Below are 27,133 nucleotides of genomic sequence, written 5' to 3' on the forward strand. Positions count from 1 at the left end.
GTTTTCTTACCCAGTGCAAGCTGGAAGACATGATGGAGGGATATTTCATTAACACATTTGACAGGTAGATTCAGATCACAGCTCAACAGAAATGCAGATAACAGAAGGAAGTTTCTAGACAGTCTTTCAACATAGCTCCACCACTGAACGCAAGCTGCACTTGAGAGGCTGTAATTTGGCCACATCTGTAAGCACATAAGTGCTCTTTCCACTCCTTCACTAAGTGCTTAGGGCTGGAGTTTGGCACATTTCCAGTGGTTTTGCTTTCAACATTTTTTATTCCCTTGTTATGATTTCGGTCATCCATCTACTGCATCTTCCATCCTACTTGTGACCAGCCTCCCAATAGCCACTTTTGCAGGAACCCGCTTTTGTGCAGCAGCACACTGGCAACGTTCATCAGTATAGTAACTTTGCCATGCCCACAACCATCAGAAACAAATTAAGCATTCATATGATGGTTAACGTTTTTGGTTATTTTCTCTCCGTGTTTTGTTTGGATTTCTACAGTTGTGATATTTCAAACACAGTATGAAAACAACATGCATTTTACACTAGGCTTCTTTGCAGACCAGCAAATAACAAAGCTGGTAGACTTCCTAAGGATGTTCCTCCAGCAGAACAAGAAAGCTGGGGCCAACAGATGACAAGTGAATTATCTAAAGCAATATTTTCTTGTTGAAAGCTGTACTGGTAAGCAGGTAAAAGCTAGTCTTCGGCTTTTGGAAAATACGGAAGGAAAGCAACTAATATTGTTTAGACAGTTACAGTCCCTTTCTTCATTGACATTGTCATCGTTCCACTTGACTGGGCATGAGAGAGACTTCCAAGAGTATTTATTCTCAGACCGATGTGACAACTCACCTTCTTGAGATGGCCGTTTCCACAGTGAACTTATACGTCAGTGTTAAACCAGGTATTTACCCTTGAAGATGCTACAAGCTCATCATTTGCCCACACAGGCAATGGACCACATGGGACTACATGTACTTAGTTACGTTCATCACTTTGATTTTACTAACAGTATGTTCACTTACTGCCCATCTCCTCCACTCATTTCAATTTCTTCAGGCTGGCAAGTGAAAAACAACAGAAATTATGAGCTCACATCCAGACACTATGGAGTGCCCCCATCTAAAGCAATTAACATTGGCCTCTGGGTGCACCTTCACCTTAGCATGGATCTGGAGCACACCTTTGAACAGGTTACTGATCATCCCCACTTACTGTGCTTTTATTCATGTTGCAGAGTGCTCTTGGAGAGTGCTCTTTCAGATGCAATGCAGTTGGCAGCTGCCCTTCAAAGGTACATCTAATGTCCTCCAACTGCTAATGAATGCGCAGTGGTCACATCAGCTCCTCAGCACCAACTCTCCTGTTAAAAAAAGGCACTTCTATTAGGCTGCAGTACCTGTTAATGTAGACATAAGATCAGACAGTTAACTCCAGTGGAGAGTTAAAGTATAGAAACTAATTGGAAGGAGACACCAGCCTGCTTAGGGATAGGTCTTTTGTTTCCATTGCATCCCTTTTCTGCTGGCTAGCTGAGCTGGACTCCGAGGATACTTTCCACAGGCTCCAGGTCTTCCCTGGATGTGGGCTGAGACCTGCACCTCCTGCAGGGTTCAGGATCCATCAAGTGACATGACCTCTAGGAGCCAGCAACCATTTAAGACCCAGACAAAGTGTACTACATGGCAGTATTGCTACAAAGAATAGCAGTACTTCCTTCAAAAACTAGAAATTAAATCCTACAATATTTGAGAAATGACTCTCCTTGTTTATACGCCTCAAGTTTAATTGTAGATAAATGAAAAGGTTTTTTACTCCACTAGGTGGTGTAATTTGTCTTTCTGACAAATGTGACCTTGCAAATATCCCCCTAATCCTTCGTTCAAGGTGGAGACACAAAATACAATATGAAAAGTGAAATGGAAATCTGGTCTACAGGAGTCAGCAACTTTAACAGGTCACACCTTTTGGGTATTTTCTATGATTCCTTAAAAAAAGCTTCTGTCAGGAAACGTTAACTTACCTTTCGAACATTCCTAGTTCCATGAAGGAATAAAGTATGAACATGAAACAAAAATACCATGTTCACCTTCTATTTCCCCTTACACCCCAGTGCCATCTAAGCTGTTCATGTGATTTATCTCATTTTTCTTACAGTGTGACATTCCAAGAAGCTCTCTCATTGGTTTATGTCTGAGTTACAAGATGATGCGTACTCCTGGATCTTTCTTGATCAGTTATGCTTGAACTTGCGTGAGTATAGTTACATACAGGAGAAACAGAGAATACTAGCCTGCATAACAAGGTGTATCTTGGAGGATATACCGTGGCTAAATGTAATCCTGGTGGATATATCCCTCTGGCTGAAACAAAACCAAGCCTCCTTGGCTGATGCCATCTAACTCTTGGCTTCAATTAAAGTTCAAATTTTAAAAAAGTATGTCTGGGTCATAGCTTGCTATTTTGACATTTGTAGGCAATTTATTTTTTCATGGTCACTAAATAACATCTACTGGCACACATATTAAAAAAAACCAAACAGAAATCTAAGAAGCAAGATGCCCAAAAACCCATCAGCAGCATACCACGCCTCCTGAAGATCTGTAGCTACTTAGCCATGAGGTTCAATTCTCCCTCAAGTTCAGCAATAAAGAAGTCCTTAGTGGAAGAATACAACTTGATAGTTTTTCTAGTATTTCCAGGATGTCTTGTAGGTATTAATCTTAAACAGAAGTCACAGAACTCACAGAAATAAACCAGTATGAGAGAAGAGGCGGTTGTGCAAAGCACAAGACTGAATGGAACAAAACCCATCTGGCAAATTGGAGGCAGCTCAGCCGTCCTACCAGCTGCAAATGCCCTTCAGCTATCTGCCCACAGCTTTGATTACCTGCCCTTGGAGAACTGATACAGGCAACACAGGCATTCTTTACTGAACACACCCATGAGAAATGCAACCAGTGAATACAGCCAACACAGAGGGAATCATCAGCTTTTAGCTCTGAAACTTTCGAGTATTTCCTCACAGTCACAGTCTGTATAGAACCCACATTAATTCAAGTTATTTACATACCCAGACACATTCGAGATCAGCCAGAGCAGATAGCTCTAAAGCATTTAAATGCCCACCATACATTTCCAAGCAATTTAAAATACAGGACTGCCTATTGTGAATTATTAATAGCATTTCTAAACATCAGCGTTACTGGAGGATTAGCTTCTGAATGCAAATTTAGCAAACCAGTGTTTCTTCTGTGGATGACTGATGCATGACAAATCTGAGGTATCTGTTTCTACAGTTGTAAATACTACAGACTTAGAAAATTCGTCTGGAAATATTTTGCGAAATATTTCAAACTTGGGTGGAAACAAAATCAGAAAGTTCCTCAACAGCTACAGTAAAGGCTTTAATCACACGAAAATAAACAGCAATTGGATTTGTCTTTGTAAATTCACACATGCAATAATCACACTAAGTATGAGACTGCTTTACGAAAAAAACTGAGAAACATGACAAGTGCATGTTTACCTGTGCTGCAAAGAGAATGTATATGCTATGTCTACTTAGTGATGTTGATCAATTTAAACCTGATTTAAGGTCTGCTGTAAAATACCATACCAGGAGACTGCTTGATAACAGTACCAGTGTACACAGCTCTGTCATAAGAAGAAAACACTTTGTGCTGGTCAAACACACACATTCTGACAAAATGTATGAACTATTCACAGGATGGAGGTTTGTGTTCCACTGAGTCACTTCTATGCTGTCATTAGAAAATGCCCCTAAGCAGAGTTGGGTTTAAGGGGTTAAGAAGGAAAAGGAAACTTGGCACAGGGAGACACCTAATATTGGCATCACATCAACAATATAAATGCACTCCAGTTTCAGCAAATGCAGGTTTTGCAGATTTCAGTTTGCAAATTGTGACAGCAGATGGTTGAAACCTGCCCCCGTACAAATCCCATGCCTGAAATGGCATTGCCTACGTTTACACATCCTGAGAAAAGAGACTTGGATTTCTAAAATCTGAGTGAGTAACTTCTATTACCACATACTGGGATGGCTGTTATAGAGGGTACAGGACACTTGAAACAACAGCAAAGTATCTCACCAATATTACATAGCCAATACACTTTTATTTAGATGTGGAAGGAAAACATGTTTAAGAGAAGAAAGATCTAGGGAGATTTACTGCTTTCCTGAAATTCAGAGAAGTCCCACAGGCTCCCAGTGCTTGAATGAAAGGATGAGCAGGTTCTTTAAATCACAGGCTAAAATCACTATATCAGCATAAACTGCACACAGACTTCATCTCCACACTGCTTCCCGATTGATACAATCTGTGTATGAGGAGTAATCCAAATACCGGATTGCACATATTTGGCAGGTCTTGCACCCCTCTTCACAGACAATGGTTTTGTCATAACTCACAATGAAGTTACTGTAATACTGCTCAAACAGTGTGCTGTGTGGCACAGACAACTGCTTGGCCATTTCATACAGGCTTTCTGGCTTCAGGTCTTCAATGCCATAAGCTTTAGTCAGAATATATTCTAATTTCCAGTTTGATTCATTTTTCTTGTTAGCATCTCTGAGGTCCAAGTAAAACTGCCAAAGATCCTACAGTTAAAACAAAAAAACAACAAAAAACAAGAGAGAGAGAAAGAAAAAGTAGGCACGGCTGTATTGCTTTCTTCCCTGCTTCATTAAGTCTCTAGAGTGATATATTGATTAGGAAGCTGTCACTCCTCATTATTCACAACTGAACAGAAGGTCGTGTCCCACCCCAAGAGCTGGGCTTACACCCAAAGCTGGTACTTGCAGTGCAGTAATGGTGGGGGGATGGGGCAAAGAAGAAAAAGGAGCCACAAAAAGCAGCAGTGGCAGTGCTAGAGGTCTTCCTACCCAAATGGTAAACCAAAATCCACTGTGCACATGTCTGCTTTAGGAGTGGGGCAAAAGGGTAAGAACCAGAAGGTTTTTTTCTGCGGACACTGCTTGAGGGACAGAATGGACAGAAGAACAGCCCAAGGAGAACTTAAGGGAAAGGGGGAGATGGAAATGCAGGAGTAAAATCTGCACTGGAAAGGAGCAGCCTGTATTAGCATAGGTCTCCAGAGAGAAACCCCAGTCCCAGTCAAGCTGCAGGATGCACTCTCACTGAACTCAAGGAAGCCATGATTTTACTCTGAATTACAGAGAATATCCCAAGTCATTCAGAGCCAAAGTAATTACACAGGATTCACTTTATATCAAAAAATCACATGAGACTACAGAAGTATTTTACTTTTTTTTCCTTCTAAATTTATCTAGAATTTCCTATAAAAAGCAACTCTGTATCAGAGTGCATGATTACAGAAGACATCAGATGATTAAAAGTACTTTTCTTCATCTGCACTCCTACACCCTTTAAAAGCTTTCATGGACTGCATCCCAACACTCAGGCTATCATCAGCAAACGACACTGGTATGTAAAGAAGCCCAGGATTTAGGTGAACCTTCTTCACCGTTGCAGAGCTCCCTGCAAATAGTTTTAGGATTCTGACCAGAAAATTTCTGCCTGTCTTTGATTCTATGTCATAAGAATATTCCATAGAGAACAGGAAGCACTGGGTAGTACTGCAGATGCAGAAAGACTGACCAAGTTCCTTTCCTTCTCCCAGGAAGAAAGATAAAGAGTAAGCACCAAAGTTGCACCAACAGCCATAATAACACAAAGGTTGACATCTCATTGTAATTTTTAATGACATTATATTTATATGCTTTAAAATCTTTACTTACCAGCAAGCTATAATCAAGAACATCATATTGATAAAATCTAACACCAGGGTTATTGGACTCCATTTGCCATATACTCTTCACTGGGGTTACAGCAGGTGCCACAAACAAAGAATTTACTGGCTTTTCTGCAGGAAGAGGGAAGGTGAGGAAACAGTTTCATTTCACTCATTTCTTTCTCAAACAAATGTTTTTGTAGAGAACCAACACAGCAAGAACCAGAGTAACTGACTTAAGTACACTAGCATTCTTTTTCCCCTGGAATAGCTCTCTCACTGTGAAGTCCTTCTATACTTCCACTGGGTAGAACTAAATCTGTGTAAAATACCACAGTATGCGTTCCAGTGCGTACCAGTTCAGATTGTCTATAGTATAGGCTTCCCACCAATTCAACTATCTGCGCAAAATGGTCTTGCCTATATGTAAGATCTCTGTATTTTGCCTATTTCTACTCAAGAAATATTAAAAACTTTTAGTTGCTGTCTCCATGCTATATTTTACATACTGTTTTATGTATTTTTTTCCTTTATGTATTTATGATGTTACTAGAAACACCAGGCTATCATCACCTGAGTCTGACTTCACTCATTCAGACTAGTAGTATGTGAACACCGACCTTTACAGCAACTGAAACACGAGGATGTACACCAGTTTTAATGAGACATAATATGCAGGTAAGTATATAGTGAGGTTCTCTGTGAACGAAAAAGAAGCCCTAACTATTCCTTTATCTGACAACATCACAGCTGTGAAATCGTAAGGTCAGTCTCCACATATAAGCAGAAGCTCTGGAAGCCTGGAAATCAGTAGATTCTTCTGGAGAAGATAAAACTGAGCTCTGTGTCTCAGAACACTGATGCTGGCTACAGTATTACAGCTATCTTGAATTCTCTGGAATTCTGTTGAGAGGAAAATGGCATGAATAGAAGACAGCCTAAAACTGTATGGACAAACACAAACTGTACTCAGTTACATGCAATTTCATTGTTTAAATTTTGTCAAAAGATGCAAAATTATTAAAATAACTTGGAAGCAATTACTTGCACATGCAAACTGTAATGACAAGGCACTGTCCTCAGTGAAATCTGCAGTAGAGGTGATGATTTCATGCACAAATGAGACAAAGAACAAAAAATGTAGGCATAAAACTGCCTTGAATGACATTAAAAAAAAACCATAAGCAAATAAAAAGCTCGTTCTTTCACTAAGACTGGATTCCCTTTTACTGGAGATTAATTTCATGGTAATGCCATGTAAAAAGGTGAATTATGTAGAATACTGTTACCTCAGACAGCATTTTGGGCATTGTTTTTATGAGTTCTCGTAAAGCAGTTAGAGCAAATTAATATTTGGATATTTTCCATAAACCAAAACAATGGACCTCTCACTGTTCTATGGTGCAGACACAAATGTTTAACCAGTTACTTGTTAGACATTTTCTAACAAGTTAGAGATGTTAGAGTGCTCCATATGGCCATTGCCATACTTGAAACTAAGGGATTACAAAGCAGTGTTTTCAGACCTGGGTGCTTTTCTTGAAGGGAAATTAGCTGATCTAAGAGATGCAACAGGCACAGATTTTCTTTCCCCTGCCTCCCGCTTACCCTTATCTTAATTAACTTTGAAACAGCAGGGAACTCAGCAGAGAGGCACAGTAATGATGCAGGAAACACAAGAACATAGAGCATGTCTAGTCAGCCTGAGAACATTCCCTTTGACACATTACACAATAGCAACTGGCTAGTATAATTTGCCCGTGTCACTGTGAGAGCGGAAAGACTAGAAATTCTTGTCTAGGCAGAAGAATTCATTAAAAAAAAAAAGAAAAAAAAAAGGAAGCTTGGGGAATCTCTTCTGACTTCAACAAAAAAACAGTCCACCTTGCAAGGTTCTCTTCAGGAAAAAAAGAATGGCAGGGTGTAAGGCTTGAATTCTTGCAGACAAATAGCAGTATTCCCCAATTTCCTTATTCAGTTATTTATAGCAGCGGGTAACTAGCAAGAACATTCAAGAAAGCATTAATTTGCTTTTCATCGAGAAGAAAAAAATTTATGATTCAACAAGCATCATTACCTTCTTCATCCAGGAGGACCATGATACTATCTCTATGTGTATGTCCAAAAAACTGCCCCGCAATTACACTACTGTATTTGCGAAAAATCTTTACCAGTCTCTCATTGTAGTACTCCCTGATAGCTGTAGTATTCCTTGCATATGGCAAGTATCCTATTGGTACATGTCCTATTATATATACCTAAGGGATTAGATACAGAAAGCACAATTAGCACCTTCATTTGAAATTTAAACTTTTAGCTGTAACTTAAAAATGGTTACCACAATTTCGTAATAATGCTATCTTAGAAATGGCATTCTGAAAGCTATAAATCATGACAGTTGTGTTATACAAAATACAAACAGTAAGAATGTTTGAATTCATAATGAGAAAAAAAATAGATTTTTTTATATATATAATTCAGTATATTCTTGGGAAAAAAAGTTCTGATAAATCTACATGTGATTTTGGGCGAAAAGAAAATTTCATCAATTATTTCAAATGAAAAAATAAGTTACTAGGGCAAGACTTATGATTTGACATCTCAAGGGGACAGTAAGAAAAAATTATGTTACAATATTACAGAGCCTGCATGGTCAGAGAGTCACCAGAAACATGGAAGAACTGGTTAAAACCCCTCTGTCTGAAGTTGAGACTTGGTTCCAACTGCACAAACTAATTAATATGCTGCAGGGTTTCATGAGGAAGGGAGATCTTTCCTCTCTCCTGATTGTAATATAGTATTATTAAATTTACCATGCTGTAGCAAAATGTAAACATGTTTCAAATTAAACACTTTTTCTGGTCAGATGATTATCCAATCCCCACACTAATCAACCAAACACAAGCGAACAATTTATAACCTCACTTCAAAACCTGGCTATTATAGGACAATTTATTGTAACACTCAAATCACAGCAATTGCTGCAGCCCGGCTAAGTTTTGTGGTCGACAAACTCCCTTCTAATTTCTAATACTTGTAATTCCATAAAAATGCAAATGAAATATGCTTGCTTTTGTCTCAGGCCAAGGCCAATGCACTTGTTACTTGCATTGTGACAAATGAAATTCTGATTTTGCAGTATCTTTGGCAGCATTAATATTCTTTTAGAATCATGTTTGCATTTTGTCTCTGCTTCTTACTTTTTTTTCTTTTCAAAGTTTAAACAAGTAATGCTGATGGGTTCTGTTCACAGCCCCTACCTTTTCCTTGTTTTGTGAAGAGGTTTCTAGTATTCCCTCCAGCCAGGCAAACTGATCGGCTGGGTCAGTGATATTCACAGTTACATTGTTGGGGCTGTAATATAAATTTGTGTTCAGACTGATTATCCTGAGTGGTTGAGAGCTATCGCTGGATTCAAACAGCTGCGTGTAGAAGCCACCTGTGAAAATAAGACCAACACCATCTGAAAAATTAAATGCTTTAAAGCACAACTTAGGAATGGAAGTACAGTACTGACAAAATATTCAGCCTTACTCTAACAAAATAGAATATGGCATGTTTATTCAAGCCATGCATCACCTTATCACAACAGAACATCTTAAGAATCTGGTTTTAGTAACATTTTAGTTGCTATGAATTCTTGCCTGTAATTGCCTTTGTGTTTACTTGACAGTTTTCAGATGCAACTATCCAACTGACACACAAGAAGTGCCCTGTAACATTTCTTCCCCATTAAGAGATGCAGTAATTGTTAAAAAGTCCACATTTCTTGAAATTCCAAAAACTTACAGGTTCTTCGAGGAAGAACTGTTTGAGTTCACTAGCCTTGTTACTCTGAAAATCATTTAACTTCAGACTGGAATATGATGAAAAGATCACGTTTTTTCAATCCAAGCTCCTAAAACTCTCTGTGGCATACAAAGCTTCTTCAATAGGTGCAACTTCATAGTGCATGGACTTGAGTGGAGCCATGGCAACAGAGCTATAACAATATACTTCAACTTAAGGTCTGCTCCTTTGAGGTTTTTTTCCTACTAGAGTTTCTACTTCCACTCTTACCCAGAGTTCCTTCTCACTCAGGACACAAACCCACAAATTAAAACTTTCAAATCACTAAGGTTTGAGTGGATTGGAAGTTGGGTTGAACTTTTCAGTCCTTTGCTAAAAAGAAAAATCATAATTAGGTACAAATATTCTACTAGTTTAGTATGTTGGATGCAAATACAATGCAATTAATAGTATCATCACCAAGACTATGTGCTATCCTAACTAGAACAAATATGTGCCTATTCAGTATGCTCTGAAATACATGTAGTAACAAAACAGAAGCAACATTTCATCAACTTTTTACAACCAAATTTAGGTCTTCTTGTGCATCATAGGCCTTTATCTAAAAAGCACTATGAGGTCTTTGGTACAAAGCCAATAATACTGTACGTGTTACAAGAAGCAGTAATTATTGCATCAGAAAAGAATAAATGTACTCTGAAGATAAGCACTGCTATTCAAAAACACAAATATTTCTTCCAGGACAAGCATTTACAGACAATCCATTGTACTGATTCATCTTGCAAGACTTAGCTGAACAATTGGGACAAACTTATAGAAGCAGCAGTTCTCTAACCCCTAGCTTTAAAATGCATTCCTGGCATATTTTACCTTTTCTGAAGGTATTGATTGCTTCATCTGTTAGCCAAGGATTCCAGAAATTTGCTACAGCATTGTAAACTTCACTGGTAGTTACAGGAAGCTGATCCTGTGAGAGAGCAGAACCTGCCTAAGTCTTAGCATTCACACACAGACACAAAAAAACACCCGAGAACAACAACAACAAAAATATCGCTAAATTATCCCTTAACATGTAAGTATATCCAGCCATCACCAAGAAGAACGCAAGAAAAGAAAAAAATTCTAAACATCCACTATGGCTGATCAGGAACAAAAGCCTGAACTTAGAACTGACTGCATGGCCTTATTAATGCATTGATAAACTAATGCCAGAAATATATCAACCCTTAGGAGCACAGCAGAGTGAAAAATCACACATTATGCAAAATTAATAAATATATACACTGAAAATTCAAAGTCTAAAAATAAAGTCTCTTGGAGGAAAAGCTTGAATATAAGCTTCCTTTTACAGAAGGTGAATTTTTCAAGCAACTTGGGGTTCATAGGAGTTTCCCAAAACTCCACTACGGCCCTCATAAACATTCTGGTTAAATTCACAAACATTTCCATGATATCCTGTAGTTCTAGTAACAAGACATTTAAAATGTAAAAGTGTTGTCAATGTTTTCTCCCACTGACTCCCAATTAGGACTGTAGCACTCTCCAGTCTGAGCCAAGTGCCACAGCCTGGTAAGAGCCATGTTGTCAATTAACCCTAACAGGAAGATTCCAGCCTGCCCTTGCCTTTCCTAAAATACCTGCTTGGATTCGTGGATCCAGAAGAAAAAAACAGAGGTTGAAAAATAGGAACACTATTACAGTGCATGTTTTCTTAAACATAAAATTTGACCTAAGATCTTTGAAACTAAACCTATGTTATTAGAGGCTTAGGCACTAAGTCTCTGTCTGGCAGTAGTGCAATCAGAAGTCTGTTCAGACATTTGTTGCTTGCAGTGCACTGATACCAGTTATTAAGAAAGCTTTGAGCCATACCAGTTCAGCCAGAGCTAACAGGCACTAACAGACATAGCAAAACTTGATCTCAGATAAGAGGCCATGTTACGGACTGAAGGTGGTTTGGACCCAGGCAAGCCAGTGCTCTGTGAACTTGTGGATTAGACAGCAGTTTGAGAATTTGTTTTAAGCAGAGACAAGGATGTGAAACAAGTAAGACTATGCAGAAAGACCGAGGTCGCAATATACAATCTGAAAGGTACTCCAATGCTTGACTAACCTGAGTAGTATTTTTAATAGGCTTTGCAAGAAAAATCAGCCAAGACCATTAAATCGTTAAGACGGACAGGTCAGAACACAATAGAAAGCAATAAAATTCTTTGGTGCATGGTGAGCACACAGCTTTCACGCTTGCTCTGGAACAGCCTACAGTGTGTGGCTTGCTCCACATCGCTTCCAGTCAACAGGACATTTGCCAAGCATGTCCACATGAAAAACAAAACGCCATCAACAGCCAATAAAAAAACCAAGACCATCAACCTGAAATGAACCCATAGTGGGGAATTTCTGATCCCACAGTCTTTCTCAAGCAGTAACATAAAGTTGTGTGAGTTCTCCACATTGGTAAAGCCTGCCATTTCAAAGCAAAGTATCACAGAAACACTCCCGTGTGGTTTTGTGCAGAGAGAAGTAAACCTGTTATTCCAATCAGCAACCTGTTTCAAAATACTATTCGCTGCACCCTTGCCCCTCCCCCCCCCACCCCCCCAGCCATCTTTTTCCTATCTTCAGATTTAATTTCACAAATGAAACTCCTATGTGTTGGAAAAGTCACTACGTTCTTTGTCTACAAGGTTACTGAATACAGTTGTTTATACCAAAGGAGACTGCCAAATGACAACTATTCTCTGTTAAGACTTTTTAAAATGCAAAACAAAACAATGCACTGGGTGAGACTTCAGTTGAAGTGCTATTTATCAGAATACTTTACCAGTGTTTCTGGTGAGCCAACCTGGCCCCGTCAGTGCATATGACAAGCTGAAGCTCTACTACCAGAGTAAGAATGCCAGAGACTGAAGTCCCAGCTTGGTTTGTGTGCTCACATTTCCAAGACATGTTTAGCTCTTATTTTGTCCCTCACATTTCCCTTTTCCCTCTCTGAGCACCTCCTTTACTCCCTGATTTGGGAATCATTCCAGCAATGACACCAGCAATGATACAATCACCTACTACACCATGATATACCCTGATAGGCCTAATGAATAACACAGAAAGCTGGAATGAAAGTCCTTGGGGGTAGAAGGGGGAGTACTGAATTTCCATTAGGCATTTCAAACAAAATATTTTCATTGACCTCCTCCACATCCCTCACGATCCTCTCAGATCCAGTGACAGAACCTGCTTCTGAGTCCTGTGTGCTGCCAGGTCAACCCACAATATGCTTTAAAGGACACATGAAGCAACTGTTTACTTTTGAGCTATGCCAAAAACAATATTCGCAGAACACTGAAAGTAAAAAAAGCACTGTCCTCAGCTGCAATGACCCACATATTCAGTAAATCATCAATGCGAGTATTTCTAAGTGTCCAATAAGGACAGAAAAAAATGTATTTTTAATAATAGTGGCAAAACTATGGGAACATTACAAACATTCTGCCATTTGTCTGATAAAAAAACATCCAGTGATGTCAGCAGACAGATTTCCAGTATGCCTTTCAATAGGCCTTGAATCTTACCACAGGTTCACAGTTCCATTAAGGTCATTTCTGTTAGATTAAGTTATTGTAGACACATGCATGACTTACGCAGCAAGAAAAAATAAGTGTGTATTAACTATGATAAGAGCTGGTGGTTCTAAGCCATGAGCAGTACATCTGCATGACCTCAGGCAATGTAGATTTTGCCTGGCATCAATGTTTGCTTGGGTAACTTAACACACACAAACAGAGATGTACTTTCTGCTCTTGAATGGAACTATTTATAATTTAAATGCTAATTGGAGGACTGTAGAATGCTGTTTCCAGAAGAATACACAAATTTAACTCTTATTTTTCACACCTGCTTTCTGAGAGGTCAGGAACACACTCAATAGGATAATAAACAAATTTCTAACTTGTTTTACCTGTGGCCAGTAGTCATGATTGCCCAAGGCAGGGAAAACCTGAAGATCTGGAAAGAAATTACGAATTGTAGAAGTCATATTGCCAATAATGCTAATGACCAACTTTGTAGAGAGTTCTTTTACAGGAACATGAGGAGGGCTATCTCTGGAAAAGGAAAAGGCTTTATTAACAAAGATTTATTAGCAACATAAGGAAAAAAAAAGGCAAAAAATTCTGCAAACACATCTACATTCTAGCATGTGATAGTACTATAGGACTCTTTAACTAAAATCATCAAATTGCCTGAAAGGCTGTCTGCAAAGGCTTTAACAAACAAACAAAGTTGACTAATGTTTATCCTATGATTCACATTTATCATTAACTAAAATTTCTTAGAAATTAAATTAATTCAACTCCATCATTTTGAGCTACTGTTCAGTTTGGGTTATGTATCTCCATCATCTGCACAACTTTCTAAGTTATTTTTCCCCTTTCAACAACACCCTGTTCAAAATTAAGTACAATAAGGCAAGTGAGATAAATTAATCACTTGTCTTTACATACTCGTATTTCTTAATACCCTTCCCCCAGCAAAATTAAGTGACATATCAACTTTCCAGAAAAAAAAATCTTGTCACTGATAAACAACTAGTTCTCACTCCAAGATACGAATCTCTGTGATAAATTATCCATTGATTCATATCATAAAAAATGATGTGATGGTAGAATGCAGAATTTTGCTACGGCAGAAGGGTAGATTAATGCTATCTTTTATGAATACCTAGAAAGTAACAGGGCATGGTACTATCGAGCTACTCATATGCCTCCCTTTCACACTTCTTTCTCCAGTCCCACTGCTAAGGCACACAAAGCCTCACAGAAAACACCTGTGTGAGAGAGAGAGAGTAGTATTATGCCCATTTTCTAATAAGGAAGATTGGCACAGAAAAGGTAAATGTTCTACTCAACAGGCGACTGCACACATCCAAAATACTGCAATGAAGGAGTATAAAACCACACTTTCTTCAAAAGCACATGTAGCTGTGAGTGATAGTAAGGAAGAGAGAGACAGGATCTACAACACAGTTATCCTCCCCCTATGAGACCCTGATCTAGAATTCATATGGGCACTGAACCTGAATGGTAACTTTATACACTTCAAAAATACATAAGCTGTATTATTGTTTGATTCTAGTTACCTCTTACCAAATAAAATATAATTAAAGGGTATCTTCTAAAAATAGATACACTTTAGATTTAATGACCCTAAGACCTACAAAATGCAATACCTCCCATAACAATTCATTCCCGTCAGTTAATCCTCTGGCGTTTCTTTTTGCTTTTTCCACTTCCCACCCTCCACACAACATTTCTAACAACTTTAATACAGTCATGTGGTAAATGTCCAGTGAATAGTCCAACAATACCCGGAAGTTATTGGAGAGATCAAAATCTGTTCCTGAGGTCTTATATTCTCACTCAGTCTTCTACTTATTAGCCATTCAGACAACTAAAGGGACTATTTAAAAGTAGTGTTTGTGAGATAATACACTCATATCTGTTGGTGCAAATATAAATGTGTGAATTACTGCACTATATGGTTATCCAGCTGCTAAAAACTTGAACCGCAGAGTGACTTGAACACTTACCCTGTCCAAATCATGAATGAAACCTCCTGTTTTGAATCTTTCATGAATTCAAATGCTGACAAAATAAGCTGATATGGAGAATCACACAAGAAGTCTCCAAAAGGGCCGGGGTTGGATGCATTGGCTCCTTTGGAAGAAGAACAAACTTTGGTGCGATCAGGGGTAATGTGGTAAGTCGGATCTAAATGTAGATCAGATATATGCCAGAACTGCCCTGTTTTCAGAAAACAAAGATTAAAGAAAATATATTATTTGCATTTGAACTATATATACGTGGGTAATGGCAAGTTTGCTCCAGTTTGTCTATTGCTATTCCTCTTTCAAGTTTTGAAAGGGAGAATAAATTTAACAAATTGTTGACTGGCCCGCCTGATACGTGTGGGCAAGTTCTGCATTCCTGACAGAGAGTCCTTCACATAGTCTGCTCATAAAAACTGGAAATAGAAGCAGAGGCATAGGTTTAAGCTATTCAGCAGAAACAAAAGTGGAGGTTGGTAGCAACAGGAAAATCAGATCCTTTTCATTAATAGCAATCTGGAAAGTAGAGGAGGCAATAGGACGACTTCTCCACTCCACCTGAGAAGAGAGGGAGTTGCATATTAATTATTTTTCCAGACCTTCCCTGGCTAGAAGCTACTATAAAAGATCACAGTCTTGAAAGAAAGGCAAGAAACGGCATGTGTGAGAAAATCTCAAAGCTCTTCATCTCACCAGCAGCCACAGTAGCAACGAGACTGGGCTTCTCACTAGACAGAGCGTGTCAGCCTTACTCACTACTTTCCAAGCTGACACAGTCTCAGTTCCTGCTACTCAGCACTGCACAGATAAAGGAGCTGAGAAGTCTTAATATGGTGAAGAAGACAAATTAAATTTTATTAAGACTACCATCCTTCAGGTTTCATGTAAAAGAAGATGATTTCTTTCTATCGGTTTCAAAGTACTTGGGAAAGGTACACATGTATTTGGGGGAGTGATTGTGAAACTAGGACCGATAAATCGATTTTTCCCAAGGTCACATGCTCGTGTAAAGCAAGCAGCACGCGACTTCACCCCATGGAGTTTTATTTCAGGAAGCAAAGACCAGCAGCGCTCTTCAAAACCTGCAAAACTGTGACTCCAACCAACAGGCGACAGAGAGACATGCCTGGACTCTCTGTGCACGTGCACAGAGTCTGGAGCACGTGCGAGTCACAAGGCATGAAAATCCTGTGGAAACCCATTTCGGATCCCTCACCGGCATACACTATCACTCCACTGATCATGCCGGGCAGAGCACGTGTGTGTTTGCTGACAGCACAAGAACCAAACTTCATGTTTGCAGAGCGTGCCTCAGGACACCACGCCAAACGCAGGGCAGGGCTCATCTTACCTGCCACCATCCGGAGTGCCAGCCTGGCTAACTAAATATAAACCCCATTTAACCCCCGCATACCTGAATAGCGATATATTCACTTATCTACAGGTCACGTGAAGTTGAAGCCAGTTGGGACAGGAATGCCACTGCAGCAGTTTACGGGCGGGAACAGTGAGAAGGGGAGGGAAAGGAAACGCAAGAGGGGAGCACACACCGGGGCCTCCCCGCCGCCCGGCCCGGCGCTGGCAGCACGGAGGGGCGGGCGGTGACCCCCGGCCGGGCCTCCCTCAGCCGGGGAGGCACCGCGGCTGCCGCCCGGGGCAGCGCTGCCCCTCACCCCCAACCCGGTCCTGCCGGGCCCCCGCCCGCCGCCACCCCGCGCGGGGACGGACCCGCTCGAACTGCGGCCCCTGGCGGACTCACCGACGGCAGAGCGGGGCCGCGGGCCGGCCGGCACCGCCTCCAGCGCGGAGCAGAGCAGCACCAGGCTGAGCGCCAGGCGGGCGACACGTCCCCCCCGCAGCTCCATGTCGGCAGTGCCGGGAGCGCCCTGCCCGCCGACGGCCGCTCATGTGACCGCCCCGGCGCGGAGGAAAGGGGTGAGCCCGGGACGGCTTGTGGAAGCTTCGGCGCTTCGCTGCCTCCCCGGGGCAGCCGGAAGCCGCCACCGCGCCCCGCCCGTACCACCGGGAGCCAAAAGCCGACCCCAGCCGAGGTCCCGCACTCCCCCACCGCCGGGCGCGGTGCCCGAGGAGGGCAGGGGTGGACAGCTGCTGTGGCCGAGGCCAGACGTGCCGGGAATTGGGGTGACCTTCAGCAGGTGTCACCGCCGGGGGAGCACGGGGACCTTGAGCACCTCATAGGAGGCAGCCTGGTCGCGGGCAGGGCTGCATTCACGGCACCGGCAGATCCGAGATGGCCTCGAAGCTTCCGTTGGGATACCGTTCCTCGCTCGGCCGGTGGTGCTCAGCGGGCCTGTTCCTTCGGGCCTTGGGGGTCCCAGCAAGGGGTTACGGCTCTCCAAAGCGGCTGGGACCTGTGGCTGAAAATCCTACCCCTCTGCCCGCTTCCCCCCGAGCCAACCGTGGCCCTGGCGGTGCGGAGCTTCGGTGTGAGCGCCGGGGCACAGCCCTGCCCCGAGCAGCCTGCGCCAAGATGCCGCGCTGGAGTCTGGAGCTTATTTAGGAAGGAGGGTTTCTGACCTGAAGTATACGTGTAAAAATGGATCCTGGTTACTTAACATGCCTTAAAATGTAAAAAGCTGATGAAATAAGCCATCGAGTACACCTTTAATACCTCTTAAGGAAAACGGTGAGGTGTATTGTGATTAAAAGTTTCCATTGCTAAGGCTTCATGGTAGCAGAACTGCTGTTTGTTGCTGAAGTCAGAGTAGTTTCCAGAGAGGAAGAGTACTCGGTGTCAGTTTTAGGAGCAGACCACAAGAATGATGTCATGGATCCCATGGCTGACCTCAAACACCCTGCTGCTCACTGTTCTGTTCAGACCAGCTTTCCAGGGCTGCAAGTCCTGTGTGTTAGTATTTCCCTCACTTTTCCACTCCTCTGAGCAGTGCCATAGGCACTTCACAGGCACCATTTCTCCACTTATCACTCCCTTATTTAATTTGACATTAGTATTGTTTATCTTTAGAATAGCAAAAGACTTCACCAAGAAGCTTCATGATGGCTTCGTGTGACTTATAGAACATACATACATAGGAGAAAATAGCCTTTGTTTAAAAGTAACTGTGATGTAAAATATTTACTATTAGGTTTTGATTTGTAAACCAAATCTTAACAATGTCTCTGCATACCATTCCTCATATTTAATAATTTATTTTTGGTTTTGTTCATGATTTCACAAGTCACTTGTGAAGATGAATGCCAGTACTGGGGACCCAAGTCCATTTTCCCAGTGATAAAGGAAAAGCAGCTGCTCCTCTCTGAGTGGGGTGGCCGGGAAGGACAGTTGTGTGGTGAATGCACCCACGGGAGATCAGGCAGTAGCAGAGGGGAGGCAGGTGAAAGCTGTATCAGGCACTGAAGCTAAGGATTAAATGAGCTAATAAAGCCCAAGGGCAGAACATGCTGTTTAAACATAACCTGCACTACAGCAAATGAAGCAGCACAGAACACAGAGATTGCAACTCCCCATACCACTGGAACAAGTTTTACCTTTAATTTCTTTGGTGAAAAGAAGTTAACTCCTAGATTTTAAAAACTATTAGTATCCACCCCCCCCATTTATAATGGTTCAGAATTAAGGACTCTGTCTTCTATATGTACAGTGTTCCCCACAAGAGAAGACAGACTTGGATGTTCCTTTCAGGCAGCTTCTTTGTAAAAAAGTAAATCTAATAACATTAAGTTTTGTATTTGTGTTGGCTAGGTGCCATAGTTATACCTGAACTTTTATAAGATGAGTGAGATGAGATACCCATGTTATCCTAGCTATCCAGGGAATCAAGAAGCCACTTTGCATGATGCCATGTGGCAGATGTGAAGGGTGGCACAGCACAGTGTTAGGTCTGGGAAGCTGGGTGGGACACCCCTCCTGCACCTCCTTCTGCAGCCACAAACCCTCAGAATACTGCCTCGCTAAAGCCACAGCTCAGCTCTGCCTTTGGTTGAAAGGTGGTAGGTAGCTACACCTCCATGTGGTCTGCTGAATCAGTATGTCAGAAAGCATGGACTCCAAACAATCTTCTCCATTCTGCCAGCAAGCTGTTTCATTATTCCTAATAATGTGAAGTGTAAGGCAGTTTTTCGCACCCTGGTCTTTTAGGGAAATATTCTTCAGGAATAAGGTTTTCATTTATCTCTTTTAAACAGCATTTTGTTTTAAGTTGCTCACAGTGCAAATTGTCATCTCCTGTGTGTATTAGGTATGAAACTACAGCTCAGGGAGGGGAATCTCAGAAAGTTTGTCTTGTATTGTTTTCCCTTTGTTCTCCTCCCACTCCTCTAGATACTGATGGAAGATAAGCTTTGTATCTCAAGTTGCCCAAGTCCTGCTGTTTATCATGCTGGTCTTTTCCTCCCACTCTATGAAACTCTTCAATCTTTTCACTTTGATGTACATCAATCCTTTGTATATTAGCAAAGAAACCCACCAAAAACAAATTAAAAACTCTCTTAACCATTAAAACCAAAACTACAGGATGCATCTGACATCAAAGGCTAGCTGCTGACCTCAGCATGCACAGGGTAACAAGTTCCAAGTGAAGACATGAGTTGAAACTGGCTTGAGGCTCTCGCTTCTCTGCCTATGTATATAATGACAGGGGCTTTAGATTCCTCCAGCAAAAAGAAGTCACTGAAGTAGAGCATGGCAATTTTTCATTTCCCATATACTCCACACCACAAAGAGAGGCTGCTGCAGCGCTGTGTACTAAATGCTTTTCTGTTATTTAACTCTGAAGAAGAAAACTTGCAACAACTCCCTCCAGACCACTGAAATATTAGCAGATTAAATGCAAAAGGAGCACAGGTTTAAAAAACTTTTTAATTTCTGTTCGATCAGCATTCCAAAACAATTCAAATATGTTCCATTTACTGTTAAAAAAAAAAGGCAAGTGTTTCAGAAATTTAATGCCAAGTTTAACCTATTTCACTATACAGCACAAGCTTGCCAACTTGATGGCATAAAGTTGTTCTTTTTTAACAAAAAACTCCACACCTCCCTCAAACTCTTTATTAACCTTTCATGCCCGAAATGTGCATTTTAGCTACGTTCGATTATGGACAGTACGTTAATCCATCCAGCAGAAGTAACATCTGGACAGAGGTCAGGTAAACTCTACGCTTTCTCATAGTGGCGAACAGCAACCACATCACCAAAGGTGAGAGTCTGCAAGTCCAAGGAAAAGACAGACACGTTAGATGCGGACCATTCTGTGTAATAACTTAACACATATTAAGTAGTCCATTTTAGAGTAAGGTTGGTTTACATTACCTTATTTATAGAAACACAAATTGGTCTAGGTTATTGATATTTTAAATGAACAAGAGGCAAAACCTTCATTATGCTTCCCATCATAAATGTAACTTTCTCCTTGCTATTTTTAAACCCAGGAAGCCCATAATGCACATTTGCAAGGCAACTAAAGTGAGGCTAGAAAGGACTCTTCAATTTTTCTAATTTTCGTGAATGTAGTTTCTTAAATATAGCATTGTTTTAATACAGACTTAATACTTATTTTCCCAAAACTGATCACACTGCAAGATGTGCTACCTAAAACTCTACATCCACATTCTATACTATTTTGCATAGGCATATAATTAAGGAGAACCTTGTATTACAATACATGTATTATGTGCACTGATGTAGCTAGAACTACCAAGTGTTTTAGTTGCTGCTGCTGTGCAACTATAATAACTACAGTAACTACAGAACAGTAACTACAGTGTGTGATTTTGGAGGTATTTCCTGAAGTGGAACAAGGCATCTCACCATGTTCAAATTCCAAAGGAAAAAAGTTTTCTGTATACACATGTAGCTGTTTCCAAAAAACAAAGCATGTATTTTTCCTTAAACTGCTTGTCACATTGAGTTGCACTGACTGTATGCTTTAAGCTTTTAATTATTTGGAAGTCCTCATCCATACAGATACTCTCTGAAGTATTTAGAAAACAAGCTAACTGGCTGTCTCCGACAACCAAGTCACATAGATCAGTATAGATGAAGGGGTTTTATACCACCCTGAACATTAACATAGTAACCTACACCATTTATTCACCCCATACTCCTGTTCCTGAAAAGTCAGGAAAAGAATGTGAATTTAAACCAAGACTTTTCTTCACAGAATTGCTGTTTATCGTAGTTTTTAACAAGATAGGAGGAATAAACTCTTTGTTACTAAATGCTATTAACTTCTGCAATATTGTAGTTTTATTTTCCTAGAGAAATACTTGTTCTGTGTAATTAAATATTATTTACACGTGCGTATATAAACCAAGTTTTTAAAGAAATTAAATTAGTACTGACAACAGATCCTTGCCTGTGTAATCAAGAACTTTGTATCTTTTCCAGCTCACCAGGACTTTTGTTCCCTTTTGCTTGGGCATTTACACAATCTCTAGGAAGAACATATACACTCTGGAAGCCTGCCTACAAGCACTAGCAATGCTTTAGCTGTCACTAAAACAAGATAGCAAACAAAACAAATATGTAAAAAAAAATCTCTGCTAGCTTTTCCCACCAATTAGTTTAAGAGTTTGTGTAAGTAACACTATCTGTTCATAGAGCTCAAGATAAATGTAAGTGAAGAGTGTTAGCAGTGTATGTGAATGATCAGTGAGCTTTATACTTACCATTACCATTTTGCCATCCTTGATTTCTCTCACAAAGGTCGTCTCTTTCCCGTCCCACTTCTGTACCTGCACTAGCTTGTCTCCATCCAGGGTCACAACTGACTGTGAGATAGCAAGAGACACAAAGGCATTCATTTGTTTGGGGTATTTGGGATTCCGCTCACACATTCAGCCCACACTATTTTATTGAATTCTTTCCAATAGATGGATGTGGATCTAGAATGATAAAGTAGTCCCAGCCATTTTAAAGCCAAGCCCATGAATCATCCTCATTTTAAGCATGAGCTCCATACAATTCTTGTTTGTGTCAAAGGATGAAAAAAGTTATTTCCTTTCAGTTCCAGCCTCACAAGAACCACTGTTTCAGCTGTGCTTTGGGATAACATTTATGTTAAGCCCCCAGAGATGCTGGGAAGAAGGCATTTCCCCATTTTGCCTGGGAAAAGTTATGCCAAATGGTACTTGGATTGAAAGAAAAGCAGGCAGCTAACACAGTTCTTCGACACTGGAAAGCAGGCAGAGGGGATAACACATTGTTTCAGACAAGGAATAGTGTAAGCAGGCAAGTAAGATGCAACCTTGTCTTCTATTTCCCTGTCTTTCAGTGCTACAACTGGGAGTAGCAGAAGTTACATTTTTTTCCTTAGGCCCTTCCAAAGATACAGCCATGGGGGTGGGGAGGAGAAAGAGAAAAAGAGGCCCCTACAGCCCCAGAGCTCACTTACTTTGCAATTTCTGTCATCGGGGGTAGTTTCATCAAACTCCTCTCCAAGTTTAAAGCTGATTTCTGTGTTTTTGAAAGTGCTTTGAGTCTTGATCACTACTTTGTCCCCCTCGGTGCTGATAATCACAGTGGGTTTAGTCACATTCCCCACCTGTCGGGTTGCAAAACCCACTCCTAGACCATCAAGGGAAAAAAAAGAAATCCATCAGACATCGAGGTTTTTTACATCTTTTCTGCCACACACCGAGGTACAGATATGTCTTACCCCGCTCTACAGCTTTAAGCTACCACCGTGAAGAGCTACTCTCTGCTAAGCTTGTGCCCTTACACCGAAAGTATCCACAGGTTCTCTTCTATGCACACACAATTGTAGCTCTGAGCCCTCCCTCACCTCCGAGCGCCCTGACACGAAACCCAACCAGCGGCACGGCCGGCCCGAGCTGCGCCGCGGAGCGGGCGGCAATCACTTCTCTCTTCTGCTTCTCCGATTTCGGTTCCTTAGCATTTCGGCGTAACGATTTCTTGTTTGTTTGCTTGTTTCCAGCTTATCTGCAGGCAGCATTTGCCCTTCTTGCAGACGCTGTCCCTAGGCGGGGGACATCTCCCGCAGTCTCCCCCGAGGCAGAGGGGCTCTCATGCACACACACCCCGGACGGATGACCCCCATCGGTGTAACCCTGACAGGGGCACAGCCGCCCAGACCCTCCTCGCCCCTGCGAGCGCCTTATCTACGCCTCTGGCAGCCGGGGGATTTTTTTATATTATTAATTTATTTTTTTAGGATGGTGTAAAATTCCAGGTCTCCTGAGCGTCCCGCTGCCGCCCGGCCGTACCTACCCAGCGCCTTCATGTACTCGTCGAAGTTCTGGCTGTCCACCAGCTTCCAGGTACCGCAGAAAGCCTCGGCCATGGCGGCGGCCGCCTGCGGGAGCGGGAGTGACAGCGGTGGTGGCGGGGAGCGCCGCCGCGTCGCTCCGCATTTAAAGCCGGCGCCCGGCGGGGGGCCGGGAGGCGGAGGGCAGCCGCGGTCCGCCCCGCCGGCCCGCACGGGGGAGGGCGCTCCTCCTCCTCGCCGCGGCCGGGGCAGGGGCGCGGGCGGTCCGGCTAGGGCCGCCCCCTGGGCCGCGGGACACTGAGGTGCAGAGGGTGGGGGGTTACCTCCGCCTAGGGCACCACTCCTTGCCAGAGCCGCCGCCCCGGGCAGCCACCACCAGCCCGCGTTGTGGTGTCCGTGATAAAGTAACACGGGCAAAGAGAGAAGCAGGCACCAGAACGCGAAATACTCCACTGAATAAAAACATAGGATCACCGTGCTACTGCAGAACATCTTCCCTGAAAGCTTTCCCGTGAGATTTCCAAGCCCAGTTTGGTGTTGGCCAAGTAGAGACCACTTTCCCCCTCCACCTCATGGCATCCATAGGGATGCTGGGTGAAACTGGTATTTGCTCTTGTTGGCTGGAAACGGCATCTTGCCTCCATAGCTGGCAGCATTTGGAGACTAAGAATGAAGAACGAAGGAAAAGAGCCTAAAACTGTTTCATCTAATATGGGGTTTGTGTGTGTGTGTTAGAGGGGGAATGTTTTCCTTCTTCTAATTGTTCTCTGAAGTTCACTGCAAGTTCTGGGTAGGCATCTTGCCTCTTGAGTGTTTTTCAGAAAGCAGCCTGTCTCTCTGTGGGATGTGCCATGGTGTGAGCTTTTCCAGGTCTGTGGCTTGGATGGATTTCAGAGTCATGAATCTAGCTCTTCAGCTCATAAAAAACCTCAGGGACTAAGTGGAACAGACTTTCTGTGATTTAGGAACAAAACCCCAATAATTTTCTGCCTGGTTTAGCCATACAAAATATAAATAATTATTAATATTTTCCTGATATTTTTTAATTTGGTTTTGACTGTCATTTGCATTTCTTTCAGCTCTTGTAGTATGGCATGTTCACTGGGTGTAGAACAAGTGATGCTGCTGATTGGATTTTAATTTAATTTGCCATTTTTCCCTTTGTCCCCCAGAAGAATGAACCCCTTTCTGAATTAACTCCAGGCATATATGATTGTAATTCCTTTTACCACACAACACAATTTTCATTAGCCTTGGTAACCGCAGGGTGTGAACCAGTGTGTCTATTTCTCTTTAACCTTCCATTCACTTACTTTGAAGTGCAGCGAGAGACACAAACTGCCCTCCTCCAGCTGCTCAGTTTATGTCCAAATTTCTCTTCTGACCTGCAGTTCTGAGACTTCCCAGCTAGTGCTCAGAAAGCCAGGGAGAGTAGAGCATCACTTGAAGTAACAGACCACCAAGTGTTGTTCATGAGGCTGAAAGGAATCCAGTCCCTTTTTTCGGACAAAGTTGAATGATGCTGTGTCTCCAAAGTTTGCACAGAATACCAACCTTATTGGTGCGTCTCATACAGATGTCCACTAACCTAATGTCCATGGTCAGTCAAACACTCTATAATGAATGAGGAATATGCTTAGTGATTGTCACTGTCATGGCATGGGGCACTCAGGATTGATATTCTGCATGGGTGTCATCAGTTTGGGAATTGTTTCCTCAATACAGTAACATTACCAAGTATTCAGTATTGTTCACCACCCATAGCCTAACTCTCTCTGCAGCTGTGGTCTCACAGAGCTTCATCACTGGCACCCAGGCAGCTGATATGGAAGTACATACAAACTGACTTCACCACTCATCTGACACTACTTCATCTGACACGCACCATATTAAATCCTAAATGATTTTACTAATATCCTCATGAACTGACAGTGTCTCCTCTCCCAGTAATGACAAAATGGAGTTTTCCGCTCATATAGCTCTGTCTGCAGAAGCCCTAGAGCCTCTGCTGATCCTTCTGGTGCATGATGTGTGCACAAAGCCCTGGGAGAGCTCCCTAGCTCTCTGTGCTCACCGGGGCTTGTTGTGTAGAACCAGCCTCATAGATTTTGTGCCGTATAAAACTGAAAGTGATTCAGTGCCCCTGCTGGTAGCTGGACTCCTCAAGGACATTTCTGCCTTGCGCCTTCTTCCAGACGGTGCTGCAGCCTGGCCCTTGGGAGGTAGCCACTTCAGCTCCTTCACAATTTAAGCAATCATACTTACATTGATGGCTCTTTTCTACCAGGATATCTCAACATACTTAGCTAAGACAAACAGCTAGTCTTAAGAAAAATATATTCTTCAACACTTTGCACCATGCTTCGGATGTAAAACAGGATCTGCTAAAATGTTCACATTCCTTCTGCTGCTTAGATAGATTGCCAAAGTCATCACACCAGGTTTTATGGTGGTGAGATTCCACCTGTCTGTGTTAGTGATGATTTGGGAGCAGGATAAATCAACAGTAGGAAATGTTACATTATTGACACCTTGTGGGGTGACAAGCCACAGCGAAAAATGCTTTCCATGGCATCTTATGCCCTATATTTGCTTGTGGATCCTTATGTGAGAGTTGTGTTAGTGTCAACTGCTAGTATAAGTTATCCTGATCTATATAAATGTTTTGCTGTGTCTGGAACAGAGATCACAGTGTGAAATACACTGACCCTGTGTGCATTTAAGAGATCAGCTTGGAGTTTCTTTCATGCTGTCAACATGCTGAGTTTGAAGGTTTTAAAAGACTGTGTGCTCCCCTGTAAAACGCCTGTGTGATGAGATGTCTCTGGAGATTCCTCTCTGAACACTCAGGGACTCATTCTCCTTTACACAAACTTCTTAAACCTGAGCAGTGTAAGTAGGCACATTTGCATTCTCTGCACAAGGCCTGCTTGAAAGATGGAAGTGCTGCGGCAAGACATACCTTTGTAATAAGTAATCCTTGCTTCCGAAGGCCATCCAGGGTGAATGTTGGACTGCTCTAACCTTCAGCCTTTGAATATAGGACACAAAAACTGCTTTTGCCTACCTTTCCCCCTGTTATAGCCCTGCTTCACATGCCCTCAGGCCTTCAGAGAATGAGGGTCTTGGCCTCATTCAGCCTTCAGTCAGTCCTTGAAAGAAATATTCACTTGTTCAGAGAAAAAAAAAGGAGAGGGGGAACACTACAAGATGGCCACCAGGGTCCTGTGGTAGAAAAGTCTGACCAAGAGGTTCTCTCCTGTGTGGATTCCTCATAATTAATGTCAGGAACTGCTGAGCATCTCATCACAGTCGGCGAGTAAGGGCTTAGTAATAAGGTTATTTAAATGTAGTGGAATTGGTACAGCTAATGTTTGAAGTCAGGTTTATCTACCCTTCTGTGGTGTCCCTCTGTGGATCTAACACAGGAGGGGTACTGTTGCTACACCAACTCAGCTAAACCTATCCTTTCACCATCCTTGCAGTGCAATAGCCAGGAATAACATACTACCCTGTAGACTTTCACCAGTAGTTAAGGGGATGCTATAAGACCTTCAGATAATTTAGTGATGACTGCATTATACAAACATTTCTGTGTCCAGGCAGTGAAGACCCTGAACTTCTGAGCGTCTTGTACCCATGTGTGCCACAAAGGGTAGCAGTGACACCAGGGCCTAACTCCCCGGGTACGAAAGCAGATGTAGGCATTCAGTGGCCTTTTAGCTATTGAATCCTACTGAAAGCCAAC

General features: G+C 42.0%; 2 protein-coding genes across 3 annotated transcripts; both read right to left on the minus strand.

Annotated features, from left to right (window-relative positions):
- Positions 1-3,406: 3,406 nt before the first annotated feature.
- On the minus strand, positions 3,407-17,920 carry SMPDL3A (sphingomyelin phosphodiesterase acid like 3A). Of its 2 annotated transcripts, none has more exons than XM_030490803.1 (8): positions 16,938-17,920; positions 15,161-15,374; positions 13,532-13,676; positions 10,447-10,543; positions 9,048-9,226; positions 7,865-8,045; positions 5,795-5,919; positions 3,407-4,633 (listed from the first exon to the last, which is right to left on the minus strand). In XM_030490803.1, exons 1-8 carry the CDS (start codon positions 17,041-17,043, stop codon positions 4,322-4,324), a joined length of 1,359 nt encoding a protein of 452 aa, XP_030346663.1. In that variant the 5' UTR covers positions 17,044-17,920; the 3' UTR covers positions 3,407-4,321. The 2 variants fall into 2 exon arrangements, with proteins under 2 accessions (XP_030346663.1, XP_030346664.1); XM_030490804.1 differs by lacking the exon at positions 16,938-17,920 and adding an exon at positions 16,593-16,642.
- A 2,078-nt stretch (positions 17,921-19,998) lies between these two features.
- On the minus strand, positions 19,999-23,913 carry FABP7 (fatty acid binding protein 7). The gene is made up of 4 exons (XM_030490805.1): positions 23,388-23,913; positions 22,552-22,724; positions 21,827-21,928; positions 19,999-20,363 (listed from the first exon to the last, which is right to left on the minus strand). Exons 1-4 carry the CDS (start codon positions 23,875-23,877, stop codon positions 20,313-20,315), a joined length of 816 nt encoding a protein of 271 aa, XP_030346665.1. The 5' UTR covers positions 23,878-23,913; the 3' UTR covers positions 19,999-20,312.
- Positions 23,914-27,133: the final 3,220 nt, after the last annotated feature.

This window comes from Strigops habroptila, chromosome 6, assembly GCF_004027225.2.
Source record: "Strigops habroptila isolate Jane chromosome 6, bStrHab1.2.pri, whole genome shotgun sequence".
Classification (NCBI taxonomy): domain Eukaryota; kingdom Metazoa; phylum Chordata; class Aves; order Psittaciformes; family Psittacidae; genus Strigops; species Strigops habroptila.

Excerpts from the sequence above, each read along its gene's own strand:
- SMPDL3A (XM_030490803.1), bottom strand. The coding sequence starts at position 17,043 with ATGGAGCTGCGGGGGGGACGTGTCGCCCGCCTGGCGCTCAGCCTGGTG. Across the intron at positions 13,677-15,160 it reads TCATTCATGATTTGGACAGG|AGATAGCCCTCCTCATGTTC; the intron begins GTAAGTGTTCAA and ends TTCCTTTTCCAG. Across the intron at positions 5,920-7,864 it reads GGTCCTCCTGGATGAAGAAG|AAAAGCCAGTAAATTCTTTG; the intron begins GTAATGATGCTT and ends CTCTTCCTGCAG.
- FABP7 (XM_030490805.1), bottom strand. The coding sequence starts at position 23,877 with ATGTTCTGCAGTAGCACGGTGATCCTATGTTTTTATTCAGTGGAGTAT. Across the intron at positions 21,929-22,551 it reads CCGATGACAGAAATTGCAAA|TCAGTTGTGACCCTGGATGG; the intron begins GTAAGTGAGCTC and ends GCTATCTCACAG. Across the intron at positions 20,364-21,826 it reads AGGATGGCAAAATGGTAATG|ACTCTCACCTTTGGTGATGT; the intron begins GTAAGTATAAAG and ends TTGGACTTGCAG.